This window comes from Musca vetustissima, unplaced genomic scaffold, assembly GCF_032173495.1.
Source record: "Musca vetustissima isolate MV318-11 ecotype Yass unplaced genomic scaffold, APGP_CSIRO_Mvet_v1 utg25509, whole genome shotgun sequence".
Taxonomy (NCBI): domain Eukaryota; kingdom Metazoa; phylum Arthropoda; class Insecta; order Diptera; family Muscidae; genus Musca; species Musca vetustissima.
Genome location: NW_026885149.1, coordinates 581,304 through 605,444, shown reverse-complemented (window position 1 = coordinate 605,444; position 24,141 = coordinate 581,304). Strand labels below are relative to the sequence as shown.

The 24,141-nt window shown below is 36.5% G+C and overlaps 2 protein-coding genes across 2 annotated transcripts; one reads left to right on the top strand and one right to left on the bottom strand.

The window, feature by feature from the left end:
* The first annotated feature begins 14,658 nt into the window (after positions 1-14,658).
* LOC133332266 (octopamine receptor Oamb) lies at positions 14,659-16,004 on the top strand. Its single transcript, XM_061540651.1, has 3 exons — positions 14,659-15,080; positions 15,228-15,531; positions 15,600-16,004. The coding sequence occupies exons 1-3, from the start codon at positions 14,659-14,661 to the stop codon at positions 16,002-16,004; spliced, it is 1,131 nt and encodes a 376-aa protein (XP_061396635.1).
* A 60-nt stretch (positions 16,005-16,064) lies between these two features.
* Positions 16,065-22,904, bottom strand: LOC133332265 (serine/threonine-protein kinase Smg1). The gene is made up of 5 exons (XM_061540650.1): positions 22,691-22,904; positions 22,203-22,629; positions 19,863-22,134; positions 17,790-19,658; positions 16,065-17,726 (listed from the first exon to the last, which is right to left on the bottom strand). Exons 1-5 carry the CDS (start codon positions 22,902-22,904, stop codon positions 16,065-16,067), a joined length of 6,444 nt encoding a protein of 2,147 aa, XP_061396634.1.
* Between the last annotated feature and the right edge of the window lie 1,237 nt (positions 22,905-24,141).

The window sequence follows — 24,141 nt, the reverse complement described above, 5'->3', positions numbered from 1 at the left end:
CTTCTCATTGTTTTCGCCAATTATCAAAGCACGTAACATTGTCTCTTGTATAAATGTCGGTATTAAAGGTTCAGGAAGTTCTCGAAAAAAATATTTGATGACATTTGCGACGTCTATAACATGATGTGTTCTGCCAAGCGGCATACCATTCTCCAAGATGACCTGTTCCAAGAAAATGTATCAACGTATTACTAATTGCTCAAACATTAAATAGTTGGTTAACTATATACCTATAACCACATTTAATATACTTACCCGAATTTCTTTTTGCCGTAAGGTCGACCCAGCTTTCCTAAATATACCTTCAGTTTCAACTTGCTCCAATATACGATTAGTTGCATCGGCAACAAATTTGGGAATTTGAACAACACTTCCATTTGCGAGAATAACATCACACAACTCTAGGAGGTGAAGCGGTGTCCGAAAAATACGTTTGGAGTCGCATACTTTGTTTTGCGAAGTTTTGTATTTTTCCTTAAAGCATTTAATGCCCAACGATTTTAATTCACTAATAACGTGTCTACGCAGTTCTTCCTTATTCTGTATAACGTTGAAGTCCATATTATTAATCCATTTAAAAACACAGGAAGAGATTCGATTAAAAAATAGTTAGAACCCTTCAAAATACAAATCGTTCCGCCAAACGAGCCATACATCAACTTCGAATGAAGGAAGGAAGAAAGAAAAATTGCGATAAATGTAATGTATAAGAAAATGTCCAAAAAATTGTTAGGGTTACCTAAGTCGTCATTATACCATGTTTGCATGACTGTTTAGGCATTGCTTGTTATAGCGCATTTACATACGCATTTTATATGATGTGGATTTACGAAATCCTGAAAATAAATTAAGGTTATTTACACTGGTTTTGAGATCATTTCAAATGACTATCAGCTGGTATATGTTTACATACACACTCTCACACTTGCTTACAAAAAAATGTTATCACGAATTTTATGATAAAAATTCATATGATTTTAACTCAAATATGTATTGGAATTTGATACTTATAATTTTTTTATCTTCCCAAATACGTATTTTCGGGTTTCCCTTGATTGAAGATGAAGAGAAAACGAAAACGATAAAATCATTTCAGCAGCTCAGTGCACATATCGGTTAACTCCATAAAATGAAAAGTTGAGAAATCCGATGATATATGTTGTTTTTAGAATTCCTTTAATAATATGAATTCAACTATATAATGTAGAATGTATAATGTCGATAATTTATATTAGTCAGAAAAGTTATTATAAGTATAAGTAAAAGCGAATTTACATATAACATCTAATCATGATTAGAAGGTGAATCAGGGTTTATTTTCTTAATCGGGCTGAATTTACCATGATTTACCATACAAAATTAAATCATCGTGCGGCATGGTTTATTTTAAATCATGATCGAAATCATGATACTACTGAGATGCAACGCGGTTTTTGTGCGAAAAAATACAACTCTCTCACAATGTACCAAAATTTGCAACTGTTTTCACATGTTGTTTGTTTTTAAATTTAACGGTTACCAAATACAAAAATTAAATAACAATTATTTATAGAATTTTTGTGTTTTTCTTTGTTTTTTTTTTTTAAATTTCCAAACGATCGCACCATTGCAAAAACATTTCCATTGTTGTAATTCTTCGTTTCATGTTCGAATTGCAAACAAATATTTTTGCAGCAAATTGATAATTTTGTATGTATACTAACAAATATCAGCTGATCCGTATTTAGATCATGATTAAAGGTATGTGTAAACAATTAGGGTGTATTTCTGGATTTCGTTAATCGAGTCGATTTAAAATCGTATATGTAAATGTACTTTAAATCATTGTGCGGCAGGGTTTATTTTTAATCATGATCAAAATCATGATACTACTGAGATACGACGCGGGTTTTGTACGAAAAAAATACAACTCTCTTACAAAGTACCAAAATGTGCAACTGTTTTTACATGCCGTTTATTTTTAAATTTAACGGTTGACAAATACAAAAATTAAAGATCAAAGAAAATTACAAATTATTTATAGAATTTTTGTGCTTTTAGTTCTTTTTTTACTTTTGCATCAAAATATTGCAAAAAATTCCATTGTGGTAATTCTTCTATTCTTTTTCAAATTGCAAACAAATATTTTTGGCACAAAATAATAATTTTGTATGTATACTAAAAACATCAGCTGATCGGCATTTAGATCATGATTAATGATATGTGTAAACAATTAGGGTGTATTTCTGGATTTCGTTAATCGAGTCGATTTAAAATAGTACATGTAAATGTACTTTAAGTAACTTTGATATTTAATTTTAATATATTTTAAAAAGTGAGTTAATCTATTTTCACCGAGCGACTCATTTAATGAGAACAGTTGCAACTTTTAGTACTTTTTGGCACAAAAACAGGATTGTATAGCATAATACGGTGTTTTAGTGCTTTGATTAAAATAAATGACGCTGGAAACATTTATATTTGTATGGTAAATGACGCAAAATTGTGTGGTTTTTAGGAAATTAATGACGCAAATCCTAAATCCTGATGATAACGTTTAAAATCGTTTGAAACAGCTCGTGAGCGGAGCTGATATGGCTTCATACGAAACAACAATATTAACTTTTTACTCCTTCCTTATTTGGGAATTTCTTTGAGCTTATGATCTATTCCATCAACTTGGGCAAGCGTGGGTAGTGATCTTAAGCCTTCAGTGTTCGCTAAAGGAATCAGAGTGACTTTATTGAAATTTGGGTTTGCTTAAGTACTACATTTGAGAAGCGAGATTCTAATCTAGTATTGGTCGTATAATAATGTAGTGATATCAGTGATGTAGTTTTTGGTACTATTTACAAAATATTTACATAGTTAACCGTAAATTTCAAATGTTTAAAACAGAGTTGCATTTAAATATGTAAAGCATAAATAAACGTGTTTACGCTATAAAAATAAAATACATAAATGGAGTTCAGATAAAAATAAATAAACTAATTCAAAATAGAGTTGATACGTTTCAGTCTCCCCCTCTGATGCTGAAATCGTCCCGATGATGCATCAGTAATAAAGGGTTGTGAAATCTGATAGATGCTAAGTAGAGCTGTAGTGTTTGTGAAGATGGCGTTCTCGTTGTCATAATGTGTTCCTATAAGTTTGTACATCTGGTAGTTTCGCTATACGCCTTCGGTTTCTCCCCCTAGAGCAGAACTGCGTACGATGGGGTACATGGTGATTTGACACAATACCATATTTCTTTGGAACTTCATAATTTTCTCGAACCATGCGTATCTCGATGCTGTACAGTGGAGTGAATATGCTATCTAGATATTCATCTCCTTCTTTTGGACGTGCCTTGACTGGTGGTCCAAACAATTGAGGACTATCTCCTGGAGTTGTCTGATCAGCTGGGATTGCACCACGAAATATGTCTTGAATAGAATGAGGCGAGTATTCGTTGTTTTTCTGCATACTGGACGTTGATGATACTGCAGCAGGAGCAATGCTTGCGAGAGGAGAGGGATGAAGATTTTGGATTTCCCGCAAGACTCTAGGAGTAGGTGGTAATGTAGACACCTTAATCTGGCCTTCTACGAATTCGATGAACTTGGACATTCCAGTAACGGCTTGATTTGTAGGTGAATATTCATGGCCTTGCACATCTATAGAATAGGCTTGCATCTCCAACGGATTGGTGAAAGAATATCTGGTTTTGGGATCATCCTCGAAATACCAATATCGTTGAGCCATATTCAATGAGATGCCAGATTGCTCCATAAAATCTGCACCAAGAAGTGTCCTATTCCTCGTTGCATTCGGGAGTCAGACAAATCGAATCTTGCGTTTTCTCTTTCCAATAAGTATGTCGCATATTGTAGCTTCTACGTTTTCAGTCGTTGACGAGCCATCTGCCAAGCTAATATCTGCTCGTACCTTTTGGAATCTGCAACCATTTTCTCCCAGTATGTTTCTCAAATTCATGCTAGCAACACTAATTTTTGCGCCGGTGTCGAAAACAGCTTCTCCCAATAAACCAAACACCTCGACATGAGTTGTAGGAAGAGCGCGACCAATAGTACCAGCAGCAATGGTGTTGAATGAAAGTGGCTGTGGGCTGTCCTTGTCGTTGTTGCTACATGTAGTGCAATTCGCTCTATATACACCAGGCGCACCACATCCATAACAAGCAACCGTTGGTTTTCTCTGCTGCACATTTTGAGCTGACGTCTGCGGTCGCTGTTGTTGCTGCGAGTCTTGCTGTTGTTGTTGTTTTTCTTCTTGTCGTTTTTTCAGTCTCACACAATCATGAACTTTATGATCTGTTGATCGGCAGAAATGGCAACGGACAGATTTTGTTTTGCTTTTCTGCTTCTCTTCCTTCGTGTGTCTCTCTTGCAACAACAACTCTGCTTCTCTGCATTCGCGCAATAAATCTTCGAATGTATTAACATCGTCTCGACGCACACGCTCACGAATGTATGTGTTGAGCAGGCCAAACACGATGTTTATTTGAATGTCTTCGGTGACAGGTACTTTAGCTGTGAAAATAGCAACCGTTTTTTGCAGATGAAAGTGTCTGTGTGTTCTTTGCTCTGCTGTCTCGTCTCATAAATTGAAGAAAATATGCGTCAGTCAGGTAGTGGTGGAGAAAAAGTGTTTTTTTTATTAGTTCTATAGCATTGCTGAATGTGGTCACGGTGTTTTTTACCCCTATCCACCAATTAGCAGCGTAATCCTCCAATAGCAGCTGCAACCCTTTTACGGCGTCGGCGTCAGAGATCGATTCAATTTCCTTGTAAACTGAAATTGCTGTTATAAACTCCTCAACTACGGCGGCATCCCTCTGCCCCCGAAAACGCGAAGTACAATGCGAGAACGAACCCGTCCGGTTGTTGTTCTGCATTGCCCGGATCAGTTGATTGAATTGGCTGTCTGTCAGCGTGACCGTTGTGCCACTAAAGTGGCAATTTTGCCACTTTTTTTCGCCTTTGCTACTTTTGTGATACTGTTTCATTTTGATACAAAATGTGGCACTTTTTGAATTTTTGTGAAACTTTTTGTTACTTTGTGCCACTTTTTTAAAAAAAGTACATAAATTAAAGCGATTTTTCATAAAACATAATGATTTGTTTTGTAATATTGTATCAGACGGAGCGATTTTAACTAGGTTGCGTTTTTTAACAGACTTAGCAATTTTTAACTAGGGTTCAGTTTGTAACAGACGGAGCGATTTTTATTTTTATTATTAGGTCGCATTCGCATTTGTGTGTTGGTCTGTTCCCGTACTGCAAGAATCTACTAGATTTTACTATTTTCTTCGATAACCTAAAGGAAAATTCGTTATCGTAGTAAAAAATAGTAGATTGTTGCAGTACGGGAGCAGACCATGTGTGTTTCGGTTTGTAGAATTTTCGATTGCTATTTTTGAATAACAGCCTGTTTTTGTAAAATTCCAAACGAACGAATTCGAGTGACTTACGACCAAACTCCATGGTTTTGAAAAATATGTCATTTATAAACCTAAATAAAGGTTTGGTCGTAAGTCACTCGAATTCGTTCGTTTGGAATTTTACAAAAACAGGCTGTTATTCAAAGTATGTCGCATATTGTAGCTTCTACGTTTTCAGTCGTTGACGAGCCATCTGCCAAGCTAATATCTGCTCGTACCTTTTGGAATCTGCAACCATTTTCTCCCAGTATGTTTCTCAAATTCATGCTAGCAACACTAATTTTTGCGCCGGTGTCGAAAACAGCTTCTCCCAATAAACCAAACACCTCGACATGAGTTGTAGGAAGAGCGCGACCAATAGTACCAGCAGCAATGGTGTTGAATGAAAGTGGCTGTGGGCTGTCCTTGTCGTTGTTGCTACATGTAGTCGTAAGTCACTCGAATTCGTTCGTTTGGAATTTTACAAAAACAGGCTGTTATTCAAAAATAGCAATCGAAAATTCTACAAACCGAAACACACATGGTCTGCTCCCGTACTGCAACAATCTACTATTTTTTACTACGATAACGAATTTTCCTTTATGTTATCGAAGAAAATAGTAAAATCTAGTAGATTCTTGCAGTACAGGAACAGACCAACACACAAATGCGAATGCGACCTAATAATAAAAATAAAAATCGCTCCGTCTGTTACAAACTGAACCCTAGTTAAAAATTGCTAAGTCTGTTAAAAAACGCAACCTAGTTAAAATCGCTCCGTCTGATACAATATTACAAAACAAATCATTATGTTTTATGAAAAATCGCTTTAATTTATGTACTTTTTTTAAAAAAGTGGCACAAAGTAACAAAAAGTTTCACAAAAATTCAAAAAGTGCCACATTTTGTATCAAAATGAAACAGTATCACAAAAGTAGCAAAGGCGAAAAAAAGTGACAAAATTGCCACTTTAGTGGCACAACGGTCACGCTGACAGACAGCCAATTCAATCAACTGATCCGGGCAATGCAGAACAACAACCGGACGGGTTCGTTCTCGCATTGTACTTCGCGTTTTCGGGGGCAGAGGGATGCCGCCGTAGTTGAGGAGTTTATAACAGCAATTTCAGTTTACAAGGAAATTGAATCGATCTCTGACGCCGACGCCGTAAAAGGGTTGCAGCTGCTATTGGAGGATTACGCTGCTAATTGGTGGATAGGGGTAAAAAACACCGTGACCACATTCAGCAATGCTATAGAACTAATAAAAAAAACACTTTTTCTCCACCACTACCTGACTGACGCATATTTTCTTCAATTTATGAGACGAGACAGCAGAGCAAAGAACACACAGACACTTTCATCTGCAAAAAACGGTTGCTATTTTCACAGCTAAAGTACCTGTCACCGAAGACATTCAAATAAACATCGTGTTTGGCCTGCTCAACACATACATTCGTGAGCGTGTGCGTCGAGACGATGTTAATACATTCGAAGATTTATTGCGCGAATGCAGAGAAGCAGAGTTGTTGTTGCAAGAGAGACACACGAAGGAAGAGAAGCAGAAAAGCAAAACAAAATCTGTCCGTTGCCATTTCTGCCGATCAACAGATCATAAAGTTCATGATTGTGTGAGACTGAAAAAACGACAAGAAGAAAAACAACAACAACAGCAAGACTCGCAGCAACAACAGCGACCGCAGACGTCAGCTCAAAATGTGCAGCAGAGAAAACCAACGGTTGCTTGTTATGGATGTGGTGCGCCTGGTGTATATAGAGCGAATTGCACTACATGTAGCAACAACGACAAGGACAGCCCACAGCCACTTTCATTCAACACCATTGCTGCTGGTACTATTGGTCGCGCTCTTCCTACAACTCATGTCGAGGTGTTTGGTTTATTGGGAGAAGCTGTTTTCGACACAAAAATTAGTGTTGCTAGCATGAATTTGAGAAACATACTGGGAGAAAATGGTTGCAGATTCCAAAAGGTACGAGCAGATATTAGCTTGGCAGATGGCTCGTCAACGACTGAAAACGTAGAAGCTACAATATGCGACATACTTATTGGAAAGAGAAAACGCAAGATTCGATTTGTCTGACTCCCGAATGCAACGAGGAATAGGACACTTCTTGGTGCAGATTTTATGGAGCAATCTGGCATCTCATTGAATATGGCTCAACGATATTGGTATTTCGAGGATGATCCCAAAACCAGATATTCTTTCACCAATCCGTTGGAGATGCAAGCCTATTCTATAGATGTGCAAGGCCATGAATATTCACCTACAAATCAAGCCGTTACTGGAATGTCCAAGTTCATCGAATTCGTAGAAGGCCAGATTAAGGTGTCTACATTACCACCTACTCCTAGAGTCTTGCGGGAAATCCAAAATCTTCATCCCTTTCCTCTCGCAAGCATTGCTCCTGCTGAAATATCATCATCGTCCAGAATGCAGAAAAACAACGAATACTCGCCTCATTCTATTCAAGACATATTTCGTGGTGCCATCCCAGCTGATCAGACAACTCCAGGGGACACATGTAATTGTTTGGACCATCAGTCAAGGCACGTCCAAAAGAAGGAGATGAATATCTAGATAGCATATTCACTCCACTGTACAGCATCGATATACGTATGGTTCGAGAAAATTATGAATATCCGAAGAAATATGGTATTATGTCAAATCATCATGTACCACATCGTACGCAGTTCTGCTCTAGGGGGAGAACCCAAAGGCGTATAGCGGAACCACCAGATGTACCAACTTATAGAAACACATTATGACTACGAGAACGCCATCTTCACAAACACTACAGCTCTACTTAGCATCTACCAGATTCCACAACCTTTTGTTACTGATGCATCATCGGGACGATTTCAGCATCAGAGGGGGAGACTGAAACGTACCAACTCTATTTTGAATTATTTTTATCTGAATTCTAATTATGTACTTTATTTTTTAGTGTAAACACGTTTTATTGATTTTATGAACATTTGAAATTAACGGTTAAGTATGTAAATATTTTGTAAATAGTACCATAACATACATCACTGATATTACTACATTTTTATACAAGCAATACTAGCAGCCTTATTCTGGATGTCAATTCCACGTGAATTTTCTCACTCTTCCCCTTCGTCTTATTCTGAACAACATTTTTGTGTGAATTTTTTCGCATTCTCGCTTTCGCCTTATTCTGAATGAAGTTCGAAAGCGAAAAATTCCGCTTTGGGGAAAAATTAGGTATTCTGGATTACAGGGAGTAGGAGAATGAGATGAAATTTTGTGCGAAATTTTTCGCTAATAAATTCAAAGTGAGTTGACTACAAAAACATAAGTTATAAATATTTTTATGAAAAATATTTACACATTACTTATTCTATGATGATTTAGAATATTATAAATGATAGTAAGCTAATTTTTAACTGGAAAACAACCAATAAAATGCCATTGGAAATCCTATTGATAACGGTGCATGCTGAACCAAGTATTGCCAAGGAATGTATGAAGGTAATAAGGAATATTTAAGTCGAGTTTGATGCATTTTGGAGGCGAAATACAGAGATTTTGGGTGAGGATCTATCTCTCAAGAAAAAAATTATAGAAAAACCAAATTTGCCTAATGAGCCGCTTAACAGTGAAAACTTAAATACAAATTATCGAGTTGGCAACCCTTACGCATAGACGTCATTTTTCGTCACTTTTAAATCGCTCTTAAAAAATATTATATTTTCATAAATAAACAAACATAAACAAGAAGAAAGACAGTGTTTTGTGAAAGAAAAAACTTCTGGTATCAGGAAATAAATAAAATAAATATGCCGAAAGCTTCATCTCGACGCAGTATTTGCAATAAAAAAATGATTTGTCAGAAGTGCAAAAATGAGATCAAAGAAGATTGTGATGATTACATACAGTGCGATATATGCAAAAACAATTATCACGTTCGTTGTACGCGCTTAACAAAGAGAGAATTTGAGAGACTAATAAAAAATGAGAGTGAGCTATTCAGCTGTTATGCATGTTGTGAAGAAGGTGGAAATGAAATAACAAAAGAACTAAACACAATAAAAACTGAACTAAAGAAACTAGAAAAACTAGAGAAACTTGATCAGCTGACTGAATCAATAAATTTTATGTCAGCCAAATTTGATGAAGTTTTTAAGGATGTAGCAGAGAATAAGAAAAAAATAACTGCCATTGAAAAGGAGAATAAAGAATTGAAAACTGAAATAAAATCCCTTAAATATTCGGTAAAAATACTTCATGATGAACGCGTAAAAAAAGATTGTGTCATACACGGATTAAAAGTGGAGAGCGATGTCAATGCTGTTGATGCTGTGTTGTCGTTTTCGAAGAGTATTGGTGTTAATTTAGAAGAGAATGCTGTAGAAACTGCTTACTTTATTAGAAATGGAAACAAGGAGAAGAGAAACAAAAACAAAACCATTGTTGTGAAGTTTGCTGATAGGGGCCATAAAGATCAGTTGATGAAATCTAAAGCCAAACTAAGAGAAAATGAAGAAACAAAAAATGTATTTGTAAATGATTACCTGAGTAAAGATACATTGAATCTTTTACATTATGCCAAATCGTTGAAGTCTATTGGCTTCCAGTATATTTATGCCAGAGATGGGAAGGTATTTTGTAAAAAAGTGAAATTTCGAGGAGTATTTTCATTAAATGCGAAGAGGATATTGACCAGATTCTAATGGAGGCAACAACAAACAAGCATTACAATAGAAGGTCTATGGTACGCAACAGAGAAATGGATGATGTGGAATCCAGTGATGATTGTGATGGTGCTGCGTATGAATCTCCTTCATAAATAATAAAGTCTACGAATTCCGATTACAAAAAATTAATTTATTATATATATTTTTTTTCATGGATAAAAATCAATATTTTAAACATTTTTCCAATTTCATAAAATATACTTCTGAATTAAATGATCATGCTTTTCATATTATAAGTATTAACATCAGAAGTGTTTCCTCAATTGATAAATTCAATAAGTTTAAATGCTTGCTATCATCATTCGACAAATTGCCTGATATTATAGCAATTCAAGAAACGTGGTTTCAAAAAAATATCATTCAATTATACACCATTCCAGGGTATAAAAGTGTACATTGCTGCAGGGATGATAATTATGGAGGTACGACAATATATCTAAATAATCGTTTTGAATTCACTGTAGATGTTTGTAAAAGTGAACAGTTTGTAGATATTGTAGCTCTTACCATACACAATTTTAAAATAAGAAATAAACCTATGAAATTGGTATCTTTTTATCGTTCACAGAAATGTTATATTTCAAACTTTATTGATATTTTGGAAAATATTTTAAATGCACAAGCTCACAATCCAATAATATTACTTGGAGATTCGAATATTGATTTGTTGCAAAACTCTCGTTTTCTAGACTTGCAAACCTTGTGTGAAAATTATGATTGTAGCAATGTTCACAGTTTGATAACACGACCAGAAAGTGGATCATGCATTGATCATATCTTTAGTAATATATCTGAATACTTATCTGTTTATTCAGTGGAATGCGATCTTTCTGATCATAACTTACTTTTATGTACTTTAAAATTTAAAAACTGTGGTAACGACAAGCTGGAGTCTCTAAAAAAGTATTGTGATTACCAAAAGGCTAAAACCATTTTACAAAACATATTGCCAAATAGCTATTCTAATTCAGATGCGTGTATTATGACGGAAGGGATGATATCGTGTGTTCAAACTGCTATAAAAGGTTCTACAGTTGATGAAAAAAGTAGTACACAATTACAATTTAAAATTTCCCCTTGGATAAATATAAATCTTCAAAAACTTATACTACTAAAGAAAAACTTGTTAAAAAGACGGCGAAAGTCAAAAAATAAAAATGATAAACTTGAAAACACTCTAAAGCGCTTAAGTCGAATTATAAAAGTTGCCAGTAGGATTTGTAGAGAGAACTTTTATGAAGATAATTTAAAGAGAATTGGGAATAATCCCAAAAAATGTTGGAAATTTATTAATGAATCTATTGGTAAATCCGTTAATAATGATATTGTTTTGAAGTATGAGCATGGAAATTATATAACTAACCATAAAGAAAAAGCGAATCTATTTAATAATTATTTTCTTAACATTGCATCTGAACTAAGATCACAAATTGAGCAACTACCATGTGATTCAGTAAATGCTTTACAGACATTGCCTAGGGTAAATGTTCGATTTAGAATAGATAACATAAATCGGTCAGATATTTTATCCATTATATCTCAAATGGACAGCTCTAAAAGTCCTGGATATGACAATATTTCACCAAAATTGGTCAAAAATTGTTCACAAGAGTTATCACCGGTTTTGGTTCATATATTTAATGCGATGTATTCGACTTCAATTTATCCTGACGCATTAAAAATACATAAAATTGTACCAATCCCAAAAGAAAAAAGTGTCACATCAGTGGAAAAATTTAGACCGGTCGCAGTTTTATCGGTAATCGACAAAATCATAGAAAAAATTATATTTAATAAGCTGCAAACATTTTTAGAAAGCAACCACTTAATGTATAAATTTCAGTTTGGTTTTCGAACAGGTTGTGGAACATCAGATGCTGTTGTAAATTTGACACACACAATTTGTAGTGGACTTGATAGGGGTTTCAATGGTGTATCTGCAATATTTTTTGACCTTACGAAGGCATTTGATCTAGTTGATCACGATATACTGTTTCATAAAATGAGATATTATGGTATTCAAGGAAAGGAAATTGAATTGTTTAAAAGCTATTTAAAAAACAGAAAACAATATGTTGAAATTCATGGTGAAAAAAGTTATTTGGGTTCAATAAATGTTGGGGTTCCACAGGGAAGTGGTCTAGGTCCCTTGCTGTTTTCCATTTATATGAATGATATACAAAACCTTTGTCTCTTTGGAAAACTTATTATGTATGCAGACGACATATGTTTATTATACCCATATAAAAGTGAGATAGAGTTGAAAGTTAGGATGGAACGAGATGCAGCTTTAATAGTTGAATTTGCGCGATTAAACCGTTTACTACTAAACCCTAAAAAAACTCAAATTATTAGATTTAGACCGCAAGCATTAAGACAAGATGCAGAGAAATTTTGCATATATGTGGATGGTAAAAGTATATGTGAAGTTAATTCCATAAAGTATTTAGGAATACATCTTCAGAGTAATTTATGTTGGGACGTGCATATTGAAGAACTTAAGAAGAAAATAGCACCTGCAGTCGGTATTTTGTACAAAATGCAAAGTAAATTAAATCAAGCAACAAAACTAATGATATTCAATTCCTTAATACAATCACATTTGAATTATATGGCAATAATATATGCTTATAACAAATCTAATATAGCATTGAAATCTTTGCAAAGAATGCAAAATAAAGCATTAAAAATGGTTTATAAACTGCCACATACATATTCTACCACTTCATTGTTTAAAAACTATTCATCAAATATATTACCAATACATGGTTTACACATCTACCAAACATTAATTTATGTTTTCAAAAATATCAATAATATTGGTCACCAAACGATTATATTAGAACAAAACCAAAATAATATCCAAACACGCAATTGTAGCAATTTGAGAATATCAAAATGTAGATTAGAGAAAACAAAACAAAGAATTGACTATACAGGGACAAAGAAATTTAATGAGTTGCCTGGATATATAAAATCTTTACAAACATTTTCACAATTTAAACCCGCATGTAAAAACTACTTGTGCAGTCTGATGGAAACACTTTTGTTGTAAATTGAAATATATATTATGTTTATCACTATTGAAATATCAATTATTTAATTGTAAATATACATTGAAATGTTTTAAAAAAGTTGCCAACTGCCTCAATAATGCCATTTTGGCGCTGAGGCTTTACATAAAATGATTGTATCACAATAATATATAAAATAAATACAATACAAAAAAAAAAAAAAAAAAAATCAAAATACAAAAACAAATAATTTTCCTCAATATATTTTGTTGTTGCTGTAAATCACAAACTTCACATACTTAAAACAAGTTCGAAGTTGAGGAAAGCGGTACAGATCTTCTGTTACCACCCCCCATAAAATGGTCAACATTTTGTTGAAAATTAATTTTATAACATTCTGCGAACAAAATACCCGATTTCAATCAAACTTTACACAACCTTATATTTTAACCACACCTGAATAATGTAGTACCACCCGCACAAAGATTCAATATTTTTCAGATATATAAATCTCCTCGAAAGCGAAAAGAACATCCAACTTCATCAAAAATTTGCACATCGTGAAATTTTTACCAAGCCCAGATCAAGTTCGAAAATGGGAACCAAGCTGTACAGATTCTAATGTTTCTTTCAAGCGAATGTAATATTCGATTTAATGCAAACGTTGCAAATCGTATCACTTTTATTAATTCTAGATATCAAGTGATCCATTTAATCTAGTCTTGAATTAGTCCGTTTTATGTAAATAAAATTCATATTTTGGTCCTACATAACTGCCATAAAGTGGATAGAGGTTCAAATATATTCATCCAAATACCAATTTTGACCCTGTTAGAGAATAGAAACAACAAAGAACCCAGAGAAACGAAAACAAGTCGATTCCACTTGCATGTTGATAAAGAAATACATTTTATCCTTGCCTGATATTATTATCATTGCAAATGTGGCGACTACCCCTTTAACGTTCACTCACTCAAAATAGATATTTGATATGCGTATGATTATTTGTTTTTATTAGTGTTATCACTTTTGGTGCACAGTTGGTCAGTTATCTGAAATGAAGTGTTGTTAGAATATAGGCGTGGGTGGTGAAAATAACTACAAAAATATTTCAAAATTAGAAAAGTTCGTTCGTGATTAAATAACAGAATTACACGTCACAAATCCGTCTAATCGCACGTCTACATCTTATATTTTTCTGTAGCCCTATTTTATCTTCAAGTTAAAAGAATCGCTGCTATATCTCTAAATAAGGGTATACAACCCACATTAATGTTCACTGAGAATATTTATGACGTTCAGTCATGCTCCGGCAACAAACCAATAACATGTGTAATACCAAATCATTGATGTTCCATGGCTGTGTGAGGTATTCCAGGGTTTACCGAAAGTGTTTTATGTGCGGGCATATGTATGTCCATTTTTGTAGATAAGAGGAAACCCCATGAACAGTTCGCTGTTAGGGAAATGCACAAGTGACGATGCCACGGACTGCCATACGCAATGGATAACTATAACAGTACATATAGTAAAACAACGACAGCGGCTGGGTCGGCAATTACTAGTAATGATGCTTTTGAATTGAGTTGGGGCACTGTCCTATGGGCTTTCACCAATGGTGTTTTGTTTATCGTCATACTTGGCGGTAACGCCTTTACAATAATTGCCGTGCGCACTTGTCGCCGCTTGCGTAGCTTGATCTCCAATTTATTTATACTATCGCTTGCTGTTTCGGATTTTATAGTCGGTCTAACATTACCATATCACTTGTCCTTCTATCTGACCACTGCCTTGGGGAACAAACATGGTTTGTGTCTCACTCGGTTTTTCCTTATTATATTCGCATGCTGTGTATCGATATTGACACTCATAACGATATCTGTGGATCGCTACATTGCAATCGTGTATGCACTTCATTACAGAAGGTGAGTACGTACGAATCAGTGTCATTATAAAAATTCAAAATTCCTGCGGCTGTTTAATCTACGACGTTGAGGGAAATCTTAAATGAGAAAAGACTTTTCCAAGCCAGTGGTGTTTCTATAAAATGGACATTTGTTTTCTATTCAAAGGTGCATGACGAGGAAGGTGGCAGTCTTCATTATAACATTTAACTGGTCCGTTGGTGCAACAGTGGCAGCTATACCGATGTTTTGGAATAACTGGCAAACAGCTTACCAATGTGAATTTGACGAAGTACTACCACCTTGGTACATGGCTGGTATAATAACTCCATCATTCACGATTATTTGGATATTGATGCTACTCATGTACTGGCGCATTATGAAAGAAGCTTCGAAACAAGCAAATCAATTGCGAAACATCAGGCGCAAACGATCCTCAAATTTGCTACATCCTGATTGGAAATCCGTACAGGTGTGTGTTTGTGTTATGCGAGTCTCATCAACACCCAATGATAACATCTAGTCTAATTATTCTCACAGGTGGTCATTTTTATAATGGGTTGTTTTTCAATGTGTTGGTTGCCATATTTCATTGTTGCGTGTGCCCAGATCTTCAGCATATACAAGACAACGCCACTCCTCTATAAAGCAGCGTTCACATTGGCAATGACTAACTCAGCCTTAAATCCCATCATCTATTCATGGAAGAATTCAAACTTCAGGAGAGCCTTTGTACAATTGATACATTGCAAGTCTCCGAATTGCCGCCAGAAGACCTCAGCGGATGTTTATAAAAAGGAAAGCGGTTATTCTATATCAAGTGCTGCGATGGAAACTACCGAAGGCGAGTTTACCACTGGCAAACTGCAGTGTAATGATGTTCAATTGCAAACTATTTATACAGTACCATCTTCATCAGCCGATTCTGCTACTATATACTATTAATAACAATAACTTTCCGGCATATATAGTAGTGTTGTGTGAAATAAAGGCATATCATACAAATTATACAAATAAGATTTTTTTAACGCTTACCTCAGTTCCCACCAGACCAAGTGCAGCTCTCAGATTTTGGGTCAATCGGAATGGCACTTTCTCGGGAACCCTTAAGGACTTGCCTTTTTCGAAACATACATTGTAGTCGATGTGAACAATTTCGCCCGTTCCAAGTTTTATTAGAATGTTATCCAAGTGGCGGTCGCCAAGGCCAATCACGTACCCAATAATAGACATAACTGCCACTGACGTGGTGTAACGACGCACTGATTTGCGCCAATCCACTGCGTTTGAGGAATAACACCAAATTTCCTTTGCCAAGAGATCACTCGGCGTTTCTGCGCTTAGTTCCCGCAAAACTTGTCTCAGTACCGGCATCGGCCACTGCTTACGTGGATCAGAAATTTTAACATTTCGCTCGGCCAACAGCGGTGTCAATTTATTATAAAATAACTCCGAAGGCCGAGTGGTGCCCACGCAGGGGCTATGTACACCCAGTTCTGCTGATTTCAACGATTGACGTTCTTTTTGTTGTTGCTTCAAAGCAGCTTCTCGTTGTTGCCATTTTTTGTAAATCGCAAAAAGCGGCGTACAATTGTCTACCCAGCTGATAAGACCCGATTGGGGTCCCAAGGGAATTACTGAATAATGATGTGCTCTAAAGCTATCCGAGTTTGCCGTACCTTTGGAATAATTCGATCGGATCATCATTGAATTGGAAATCGAGAGGAACTGCATTATGCGTTCGTCTAAATGCAGATCCTCTTGTCCCTTGAATAAATATGTATAATTGTGACCATTGCTGCCACAAAACGATAATTTCTTGGGCTTCGTTTTCGTGGGCAGTACGAACACTGTACTTTCGACGGATTTTATGTACACTGCTGATTTCTCATACGTGTCTACGCCCGGCATTGCTATGCTTGTATTTCGCATATTAGCCAAAACGGGACTGACGTCATATACCCTCATGGTGGATGAGCTGCCTCTAAGAGGCTTTTGCTGGAATGTGTTATACAACTGCTTGATTCGTTGCCAATATTCATGAGGCTTGGTGGGATCAGTGGGAGTTTCCAATTCCTTAAGTACGGTTTCGATATGAGGTTTAAAACGTTCCTTGAAACTGCGTTCATAGTTAGTTTCCGGCTCCTTTTCAGTAACACAAGCCAGCTTTTTAAAGTCTGCCAACAAGTGCTGTCGGAAAATATCGTACTTCGGCAACATCGTATCCATACAGCTACCTTTCTTCGATTCTGCATCTAGCGAATTGTACAGGTGAGAATATTCCGCATAAAGCAGGGCCAAACCATGAATCCAATATTCTTCCCACAACAACGTAATGCGTCTCAATTCTTTGACGAGCATCTGCACCTGTATCACCGTGTCCGGGCACTGACTTGAAAGTGAATGCAGAAGTGCCACAAAACAATTACTTAGTTGCTTCTGACTATCCATAACAGTACTTTCACTGCAGTGTTTGAGCTCTTGTTGAGCTCCCACCACCGCTGGAAATATAATCAACTGGGGTTGATTGACGGCCAGACGACATAACAAATCGGACACACTGCGCCGCACATAGTTTTCGTGATGATTTAGTCTACTAAACAACTGCGGAACAATAACTTTCCAGGGCCTCAGAGGTGTATTCCGCAGACCTTCCTCCAATACTTCCTGTAATAGAAGAATCGCGGTAAATAATTACACTTAGCGTGGTTTCTAATGCTGATACAATACCTGCAGTCCTTGGGCATGCTTTACTATCAGACGCAATAAACGCAAAGTGGTGGTTACGAACGTGCAATCCTCCACTTCAGAACTAATGGAGTTGGATTTTTTATTTGATACTGCATCGCTTTGTATTGCTAAATATTTGAAGTATGCCCGAGTTGCTTCCTGATAGAACCCGTAGACGCCCTTGTGCTCCTGGCGCCATAACGATATAATCGCACTTAATTGTTCTGATGATATGTTGCACAGTTTTTTCAGATCGCTCTCCAGTTTTTCAGTGGGGTTGTTTGCTCCATCCACATACACGTCATCTTCGACATTGTCATCACTCATGATTTTGGCTATATGAGTGTTCAACATTTGCACAATTTGTTTTACAACATCGTTGTCAATCTGGTCCCCTAGAATATTTTGTATGACCGAGTGATTTCGATGAAGGTCCTGCTGATCACCGCTGCCGGATGTTTCCATTAGTTTCTTTCCCCATCGATAACACCAATTGCCGAATGAGAACCAGGCATCCGCGTAATTGTCCCTACATAAAATGCTGCCATTCAAAAGTTTACCGACGGCATATTCAAACGTTGGTAACCTTTTTTCAGCAGCAGAGCAAAAACCCACATCTGGAAGAAGTTTCTGCAGCCTCTGAAATTGCTTGCCGTGCGTTATATTGTGACTGTGTCCACGATGTGAACCTATCCAATCACACATCGTCAGTAATATGTTGGAAATGCTGTCGGGCAAATTAGGCGACATACAGGAGTCTTTCTCAATTATGCGAACACAACAGGCTGATGCCAATTCTAAAGAATCAACTATTGAGTTCGTTTGCATGTGGACGCATTTAATTAGCTCCTCCAAACCATGGATAACATCGGCGTCACCAAATTTCACATTTAATTCATTTGATTTCAATTCGTGGATAATTTGCGGCAGTGGCTTGTCGATGCCCTTGAATTGGAAAAACTTTTCTAGTAACGACTGACTGTATGCCAAATTGGTATCTAGCGTTGATTTATGTACAACATCGAGCAAAAGGGGCACATATTCTTTCCGCAATTCCTTGTCCACAATTAAAGACCAATTTAGAATTTTATTAATCAAATCTGTGGAAATATGGTTGGCGTTGGTATTGCAAAATACGATATGGTCCATAGCTTCGATTCTGCTGGCCGTATGGTTAAGAAGTAATGTTTCATTCAACACATTAAATCCAGTACCCGGTTCGTGATTGTTCTGTATGCTGAGATACAAGACCTGTTTTAAGCAATCCTTGAATGGCTCAAACCAAGATAGGTCATCGGCCGCATTACAAAACGATCTTGCGGTGCAAGCTTCACGCAAATTGCCAACTACTTCAGTTAAGGAACAGGCGTCAATCTGTTTGGGGGGCTTATTGAGCTTCAAATCTTCACTCCATTCGGTCATGTTCCACATAGCTTGGGTAACATTGTCACTGTTAAACCCGGAACTTTGCTTCAGATTATTTTCATAGATTTTATCCATGTATTGTAAATGAACCTGGGAATATCCAGGACGTTTGGCCAATCTTAATAGGTCCGCCCATTTCCCGGTACTGTACAAACAATCGCATAGTTGTTTTTCTATAAATTCCTTCGTGAATGTGTCTATAGGGTTGCAAGTGTCGTGGAGAACGCTTAAGTAGCCAGCGGCTGCTTTCTCCAAATGTTCAGAGGAGTGGTCGGCAACATACTGAATCCACTCAAATCCTTTGCAGTGTTTCGAGTTCAGCCAAACAAGCAAGCCATTAAGTGTTTCTGTTTCTCGGCAGTTAAATAGAGCCCATACCATGGTAGTAACCGTGCGCTCCAAATGTGCACGATTAGCTAATATTGATTCGTTTTCCAAAATACTCTAAAAGAAGGACAAAGTTCAAATGTAAAAAAAAATTCGTTTGAAGGAAACCATTATTAAGTCGTTTTTTTCTGCAAAACTACACATGTCCTAAAAAATTTAATGTCAGTTAGGAAAATCAAATAAACGCCATTTAAAATTAATATTATTTCTAATGTCTATCTTTTTTAACACATTTTCAGCGTTGGTTACTTTCAAATTTACCTCTGAATATCTTATGACCATTTCCGATTCCATTGAATACAGTCCAATTAAATTTACAGCGGCTCGTATTCTTTTAAACCACTCCGCACAAGTTGGTGCGTTTACTCGGAAGAATGTCTTAGCTGGTTTCTCCGCAGGAAACATGGCATAAGCGGTGCCCTCAGCTGCATTGTAAATGTGTTTCTCTAGATTTTCCAAAAAACCCAAGAGCATACGACAATTCTTTTGCATTTGCGTAATATTACGAACCGATTTGGTATTGTCAGGAAAGCTTTCATTTTCAGCCAGGAATCGAGCATACCTCATAACAATGGCTTCTATTGCGAGGAAAGATTCCTGGGGCTTGCCTAACGTTGTGCGAAGCTTCTGCTGCACACAATAACGGGCAGCTTCGTATTGTAAGTGAGCATTTAAGAGTTGAGTGCTTCTCTGTACAGCTTCCAGATATTCCGGTACGTTTTCTCTTTGGAAGTACACGAAACTTTTTTCCATAAATATTTTGTACAGCCCGTCGTTATTGTTTTGTACCCATGTGGGCTGCAACGATTCAATGAACACTTTAAAATATTTAGCCCGCAAACTACTGTACGCTCCTGTTGCTTTATACCAATAAAATAATTTCTTTATTCGGTTGTAATCCATTGAACATACGTCATTTTCACTACTACCATTCGTCCTGAATATAATATCCAGTGGTAAACGGGCTAATAATTCACAACAAATGCCTTGCAGTGCTTTATCGTTTCCATCCACTAGACTGAATGCTATATCAGCAATAGTCGATAAAACAAACGTTGCCATTTTTGGATATTCTACAATGGTTTGCAAATGCCGTAAACATAACATAGGCTTCTTTCTGGCAAACACTACGGTATTTTCGCACATTTCTAGAAAATCAGTGTTCTCCGCCAATACACCATGGTTTTCCTTGCATTCTAACAGAAGTTGTTCAAACCAGTTCAAAAGTTCGGCGGATATATACCAACGCATTATGGTTGCCAAAAATTTTAATATAGTGCTGAAGTTCTCTGAAGTTGGGGAGTCTTGATGTTGAACCAAAAGTCGCGACGACTGGCGAAAGTTATAATTTTTCGATGAATGCTCCACAATAACGGATAATAATGCATGGTGCAATACTGGGTATTTTGTCCACAACGACTCATTCGGTGCCTGGCAATTATTTATAAGTAGCTCCAAAATAGATGGATTCAGAGCATACATCCCTATAATTGAGGATGTCTGACAGGCCATAACAGATATAGCAGCCAGATAAAAACTAAGTAATAGTTCCCATTTCAATGCTCGATTTTTTGTGGTATTGCGCGAACTTTTTAAATGTACCACAATTTCGTTTACATCTCTTAAAATGTGCCGATATGCTTCTTGCAAGAGGGGTACATTTTTAATGTTTAATATTTCGTGGTAGATCTTCAGGAGGAGTTTGTATGATTTGCAACGACAATTTAGTTTTAAATCCTGCAAATGTTCATTTTCCTTGTTCATGATCAGCGAAACAAAACTTAAAGGCAATTGTGTTCGGTATTGGCGGACAATGTTCAGGACCATATATAAAAAACTGACCAGCTGATTCTCATTGAAGCCCGATAGGTGGGCCAATTGAAGTTCAATGACTCTTTCCAAATCGCATAAGTTCTCGACGCTTTTATCATATGAAGAAATGACACAGTAGAATTCGTTCAAATTGATTATTGTATCCTCGCTGACCAAGGCGACAGTCTGAAAACATTGTTTTGCAACTTTATTTACGACCTTTTTCGCTTCTTGAAACAGGTTGGCTGAAGTGACGAAATTATTAAAGACAAACCCTCTGGACACCATTGCTTTTACGATCGAAGTAAACGCTCCTATAAAAGCACCCACACGGGCTTCGGTCTGCTGCTTAGATTTCATGGTAACGCTTTCTGCGAGTATTTCATCGCCACAAGCTTCGATATCCTCAATGAACTGACCCAACAAACCAAATGTAAAGTCCATTTCGCTCAAAAAGTATTCTGCCAGTTGCTGCAGAACTTTGGCGCAATGTCGCTTCAGATGTGCGGGTTGCTCTATTTCCAAATGCCATCCAATAATTATGTCGACAATGTCGTTGAAGTGTCTTACAAACGATTGCTTATAATGCTTGGAGAGCTCGCTTATTGTTTCGCTAATGGCTATGAAGTTTTCAGCAACTTCAGCGTTTTCCAAATATTCCTTTAAAAGACTTAGAAGCCTTTCGCTGTATGGTTTCAAATCCAAATTTACGGCATCGCAACTGGAAAAATACGTCAAAGAAAATGAAATCGTATTCCGAGAATTCCTTATACGGAGATCCGTACTTACCTTATAGTGGTTCGGAGAGCTGTCATTAGATATTGCCGAAGACACTTGTTATTCGCATAGGTTTTTGTTAAGTTATTCTTGTAGATAACAAAGTCGTAGCGATTTATATATCCCATAATGCCCAATATGACGCTGGCATTCTCCAAACATTCGGTGGGGCACTTTCGCAGGACAGTTACCATATTGTCAAATAAAATGTCGAACGAGCGACAAATGTATGAGGCATTCGACTGATTTCGAACAGCCGTATCGAGTTTCTTACACAGGTCTACCGCAGCCTTTTTATTGGTCTCAACCATTAATCGCCTCAAAATTTTCGATATTCTCAAGTCCTCAGACAGCATTGTTATCTGTCCATACCTACTGAACTTGTTGCTGTTGTTTTCAAAAAGACGTGAGCTGCTCCCTCCAACATGCGGCATAGATTCTAGAGAAACACACGTGTACATGTATGAGTTTATACCGACAAATTTGTTAATATTCCCCACCTTCTGTTGCCAAGCCGGTCCAGGTGTCATCAAGCATGTCCTCCGAATCGTGTATTTCCAGATTCCGCAATCCATTAAGAGTACACATGTCATTATCATCACCAATATCTTCTTCAAGAAACACTGAATCTTGCTGAAGACTTCTTTGCAAAGGCACCTGATGATGGTTCATCATTTGACGCCTTTCACGGCCGTCATTTATGTCGGTGTCCATCTCCAACGCGATATATCTAATATATCTATATATAGCAGTGCTTAAAGTCAACAGTTAACAAATTAATTAATTACCATGATCAAATAAAAAAGACACTATGCAGCATATCTTAATCTTATATTTTCTTTTGTCGTGTTATTCTTCTTCGTTCTCTGTGTCTACGAATGTTTTTTTTGTTTTTCTCTCGCCATTTCTGACATTTCGGCCATCTTGTTGCTGGTTACCCATGAGGCGAAAACAGCTGTTTAGGTTTAATGCAGTGCTGCTCATGCATGGAACTAGTGACCCTGCTTTTGCACTTGTTCGCTGCATTCTCTTTAAGACCATAGCTTTACATATGCGTTATATGGATCTATTTGATAAATTGAGATGAATTTACCATATAAAATTAAAATTTGCAATTGAAAATCATGATTTAGTGTTGTTGCGATATTTATTCCCTGAAATCAGCAAAATGTTTCGTCATTTACAATACAAAAAAAAAAAAAAAAGAGCGGCCTAAAATAGATGTAGTTATCGTTTGTGGATGATATTTGGTACAAGTGCTACAAGTGGCCTATAGATTAAATGACAAAAAATTGGATAGATCGGACCAAGATGTTGAATACCTCACTCATTTGGCCTATAAAACGGCATTTACATTAGAACTTTTTACGGGGTTAATCTACTCTATGAGAATTTACATGACAAGTATACAATGGAATTTAAAGGTCGTTTACATTGAACCGGATTTGGTTAACCGAGTGTGTTTAAATTTTCAATTCCTTAGAATATATGCCAAATAAATCCTCATAAAGTAGGTTAACCCGTTAAAAAGTTCTAATGTAAATGCCGTATTACAATTGAAACCCACTGGGTTAACGAAATCCGGTACAATGTAAACGTACTATAGCATCTTAAATTTTCAACCAAATTCAATGAAAATTGGCAATTTATAACTACTTATGTGCATAAAGCAACTGACAAAAAACTGAATAGATGTGACCAAGATTTGGCATACAAAGGATCTTGAAAAATTCGCTTTTTAGGCCTATAAAATCGTTAATATTTAGCCAGATTCGATGAAATCTATAGTTTACTTAAAATTTGGACGAAGACAGTAATAAGTGTTGCAATTTAGTTGTTGGTTAACGTTTCAGAACGCTGACCATACACAGTTAAGCGTTCGAATACCATGCAAAGGACCCCGAATCGTTATATTCACGATAACTCAAAGACTAATAATCAAATCGGTTCC

What these genes read in the sequence shown, in the direction of transcription:
- LOC133332265 (XM_061540650.1), bottom strand. Translation starts at nt 22,904, where the DNA reads ATGGACACCGACATAAATGACGGCCGTGAAAGGCGTCAAATGATGAAC. An exon ending in GACCGGCTTGGCAACAGAAG is followed by an intron (nt 22,630 to 22,690) that starts GTGGGGAATATT and finishes GTGTTTCTCTAG; the next exon opens with AATCTATGCCGCATGTTGGA. An exon ending in GCTCTCCGAACCACTATAAG is followed by an intron (nt 22,135 to 22,202) that starts GTAAGTACGGAT and finishes GTATTTTTCCAG; the next exon opens with TTGCGATGCCGTAAATTTGG.
- LOC133332266 (XM_061540651.1), top strand. Translation starts at nt 14,659, where the DNA reads ATGGATAACTATAACAGTACATATAGTAAAACAACGACAGCGGCTGGG. An exon ending in TATGCACTTCATTACAGAAG is followed by an intron (nt 15,081 to 15,227) that starts GTGAGTACGTAC and finishes TTCTATTCAAAG; the next exon opens with GTGCATGACGAGGAAGGTGG. An exon ending in CTGATTGGAAATCCGTACAG is followed by an intron (nt 15,532 to 15,599) that starts GTGTGTGTTTGT and finishes TTATTCTCACAG; the next exon opens with GTGGTCATTTTTATAATGGG.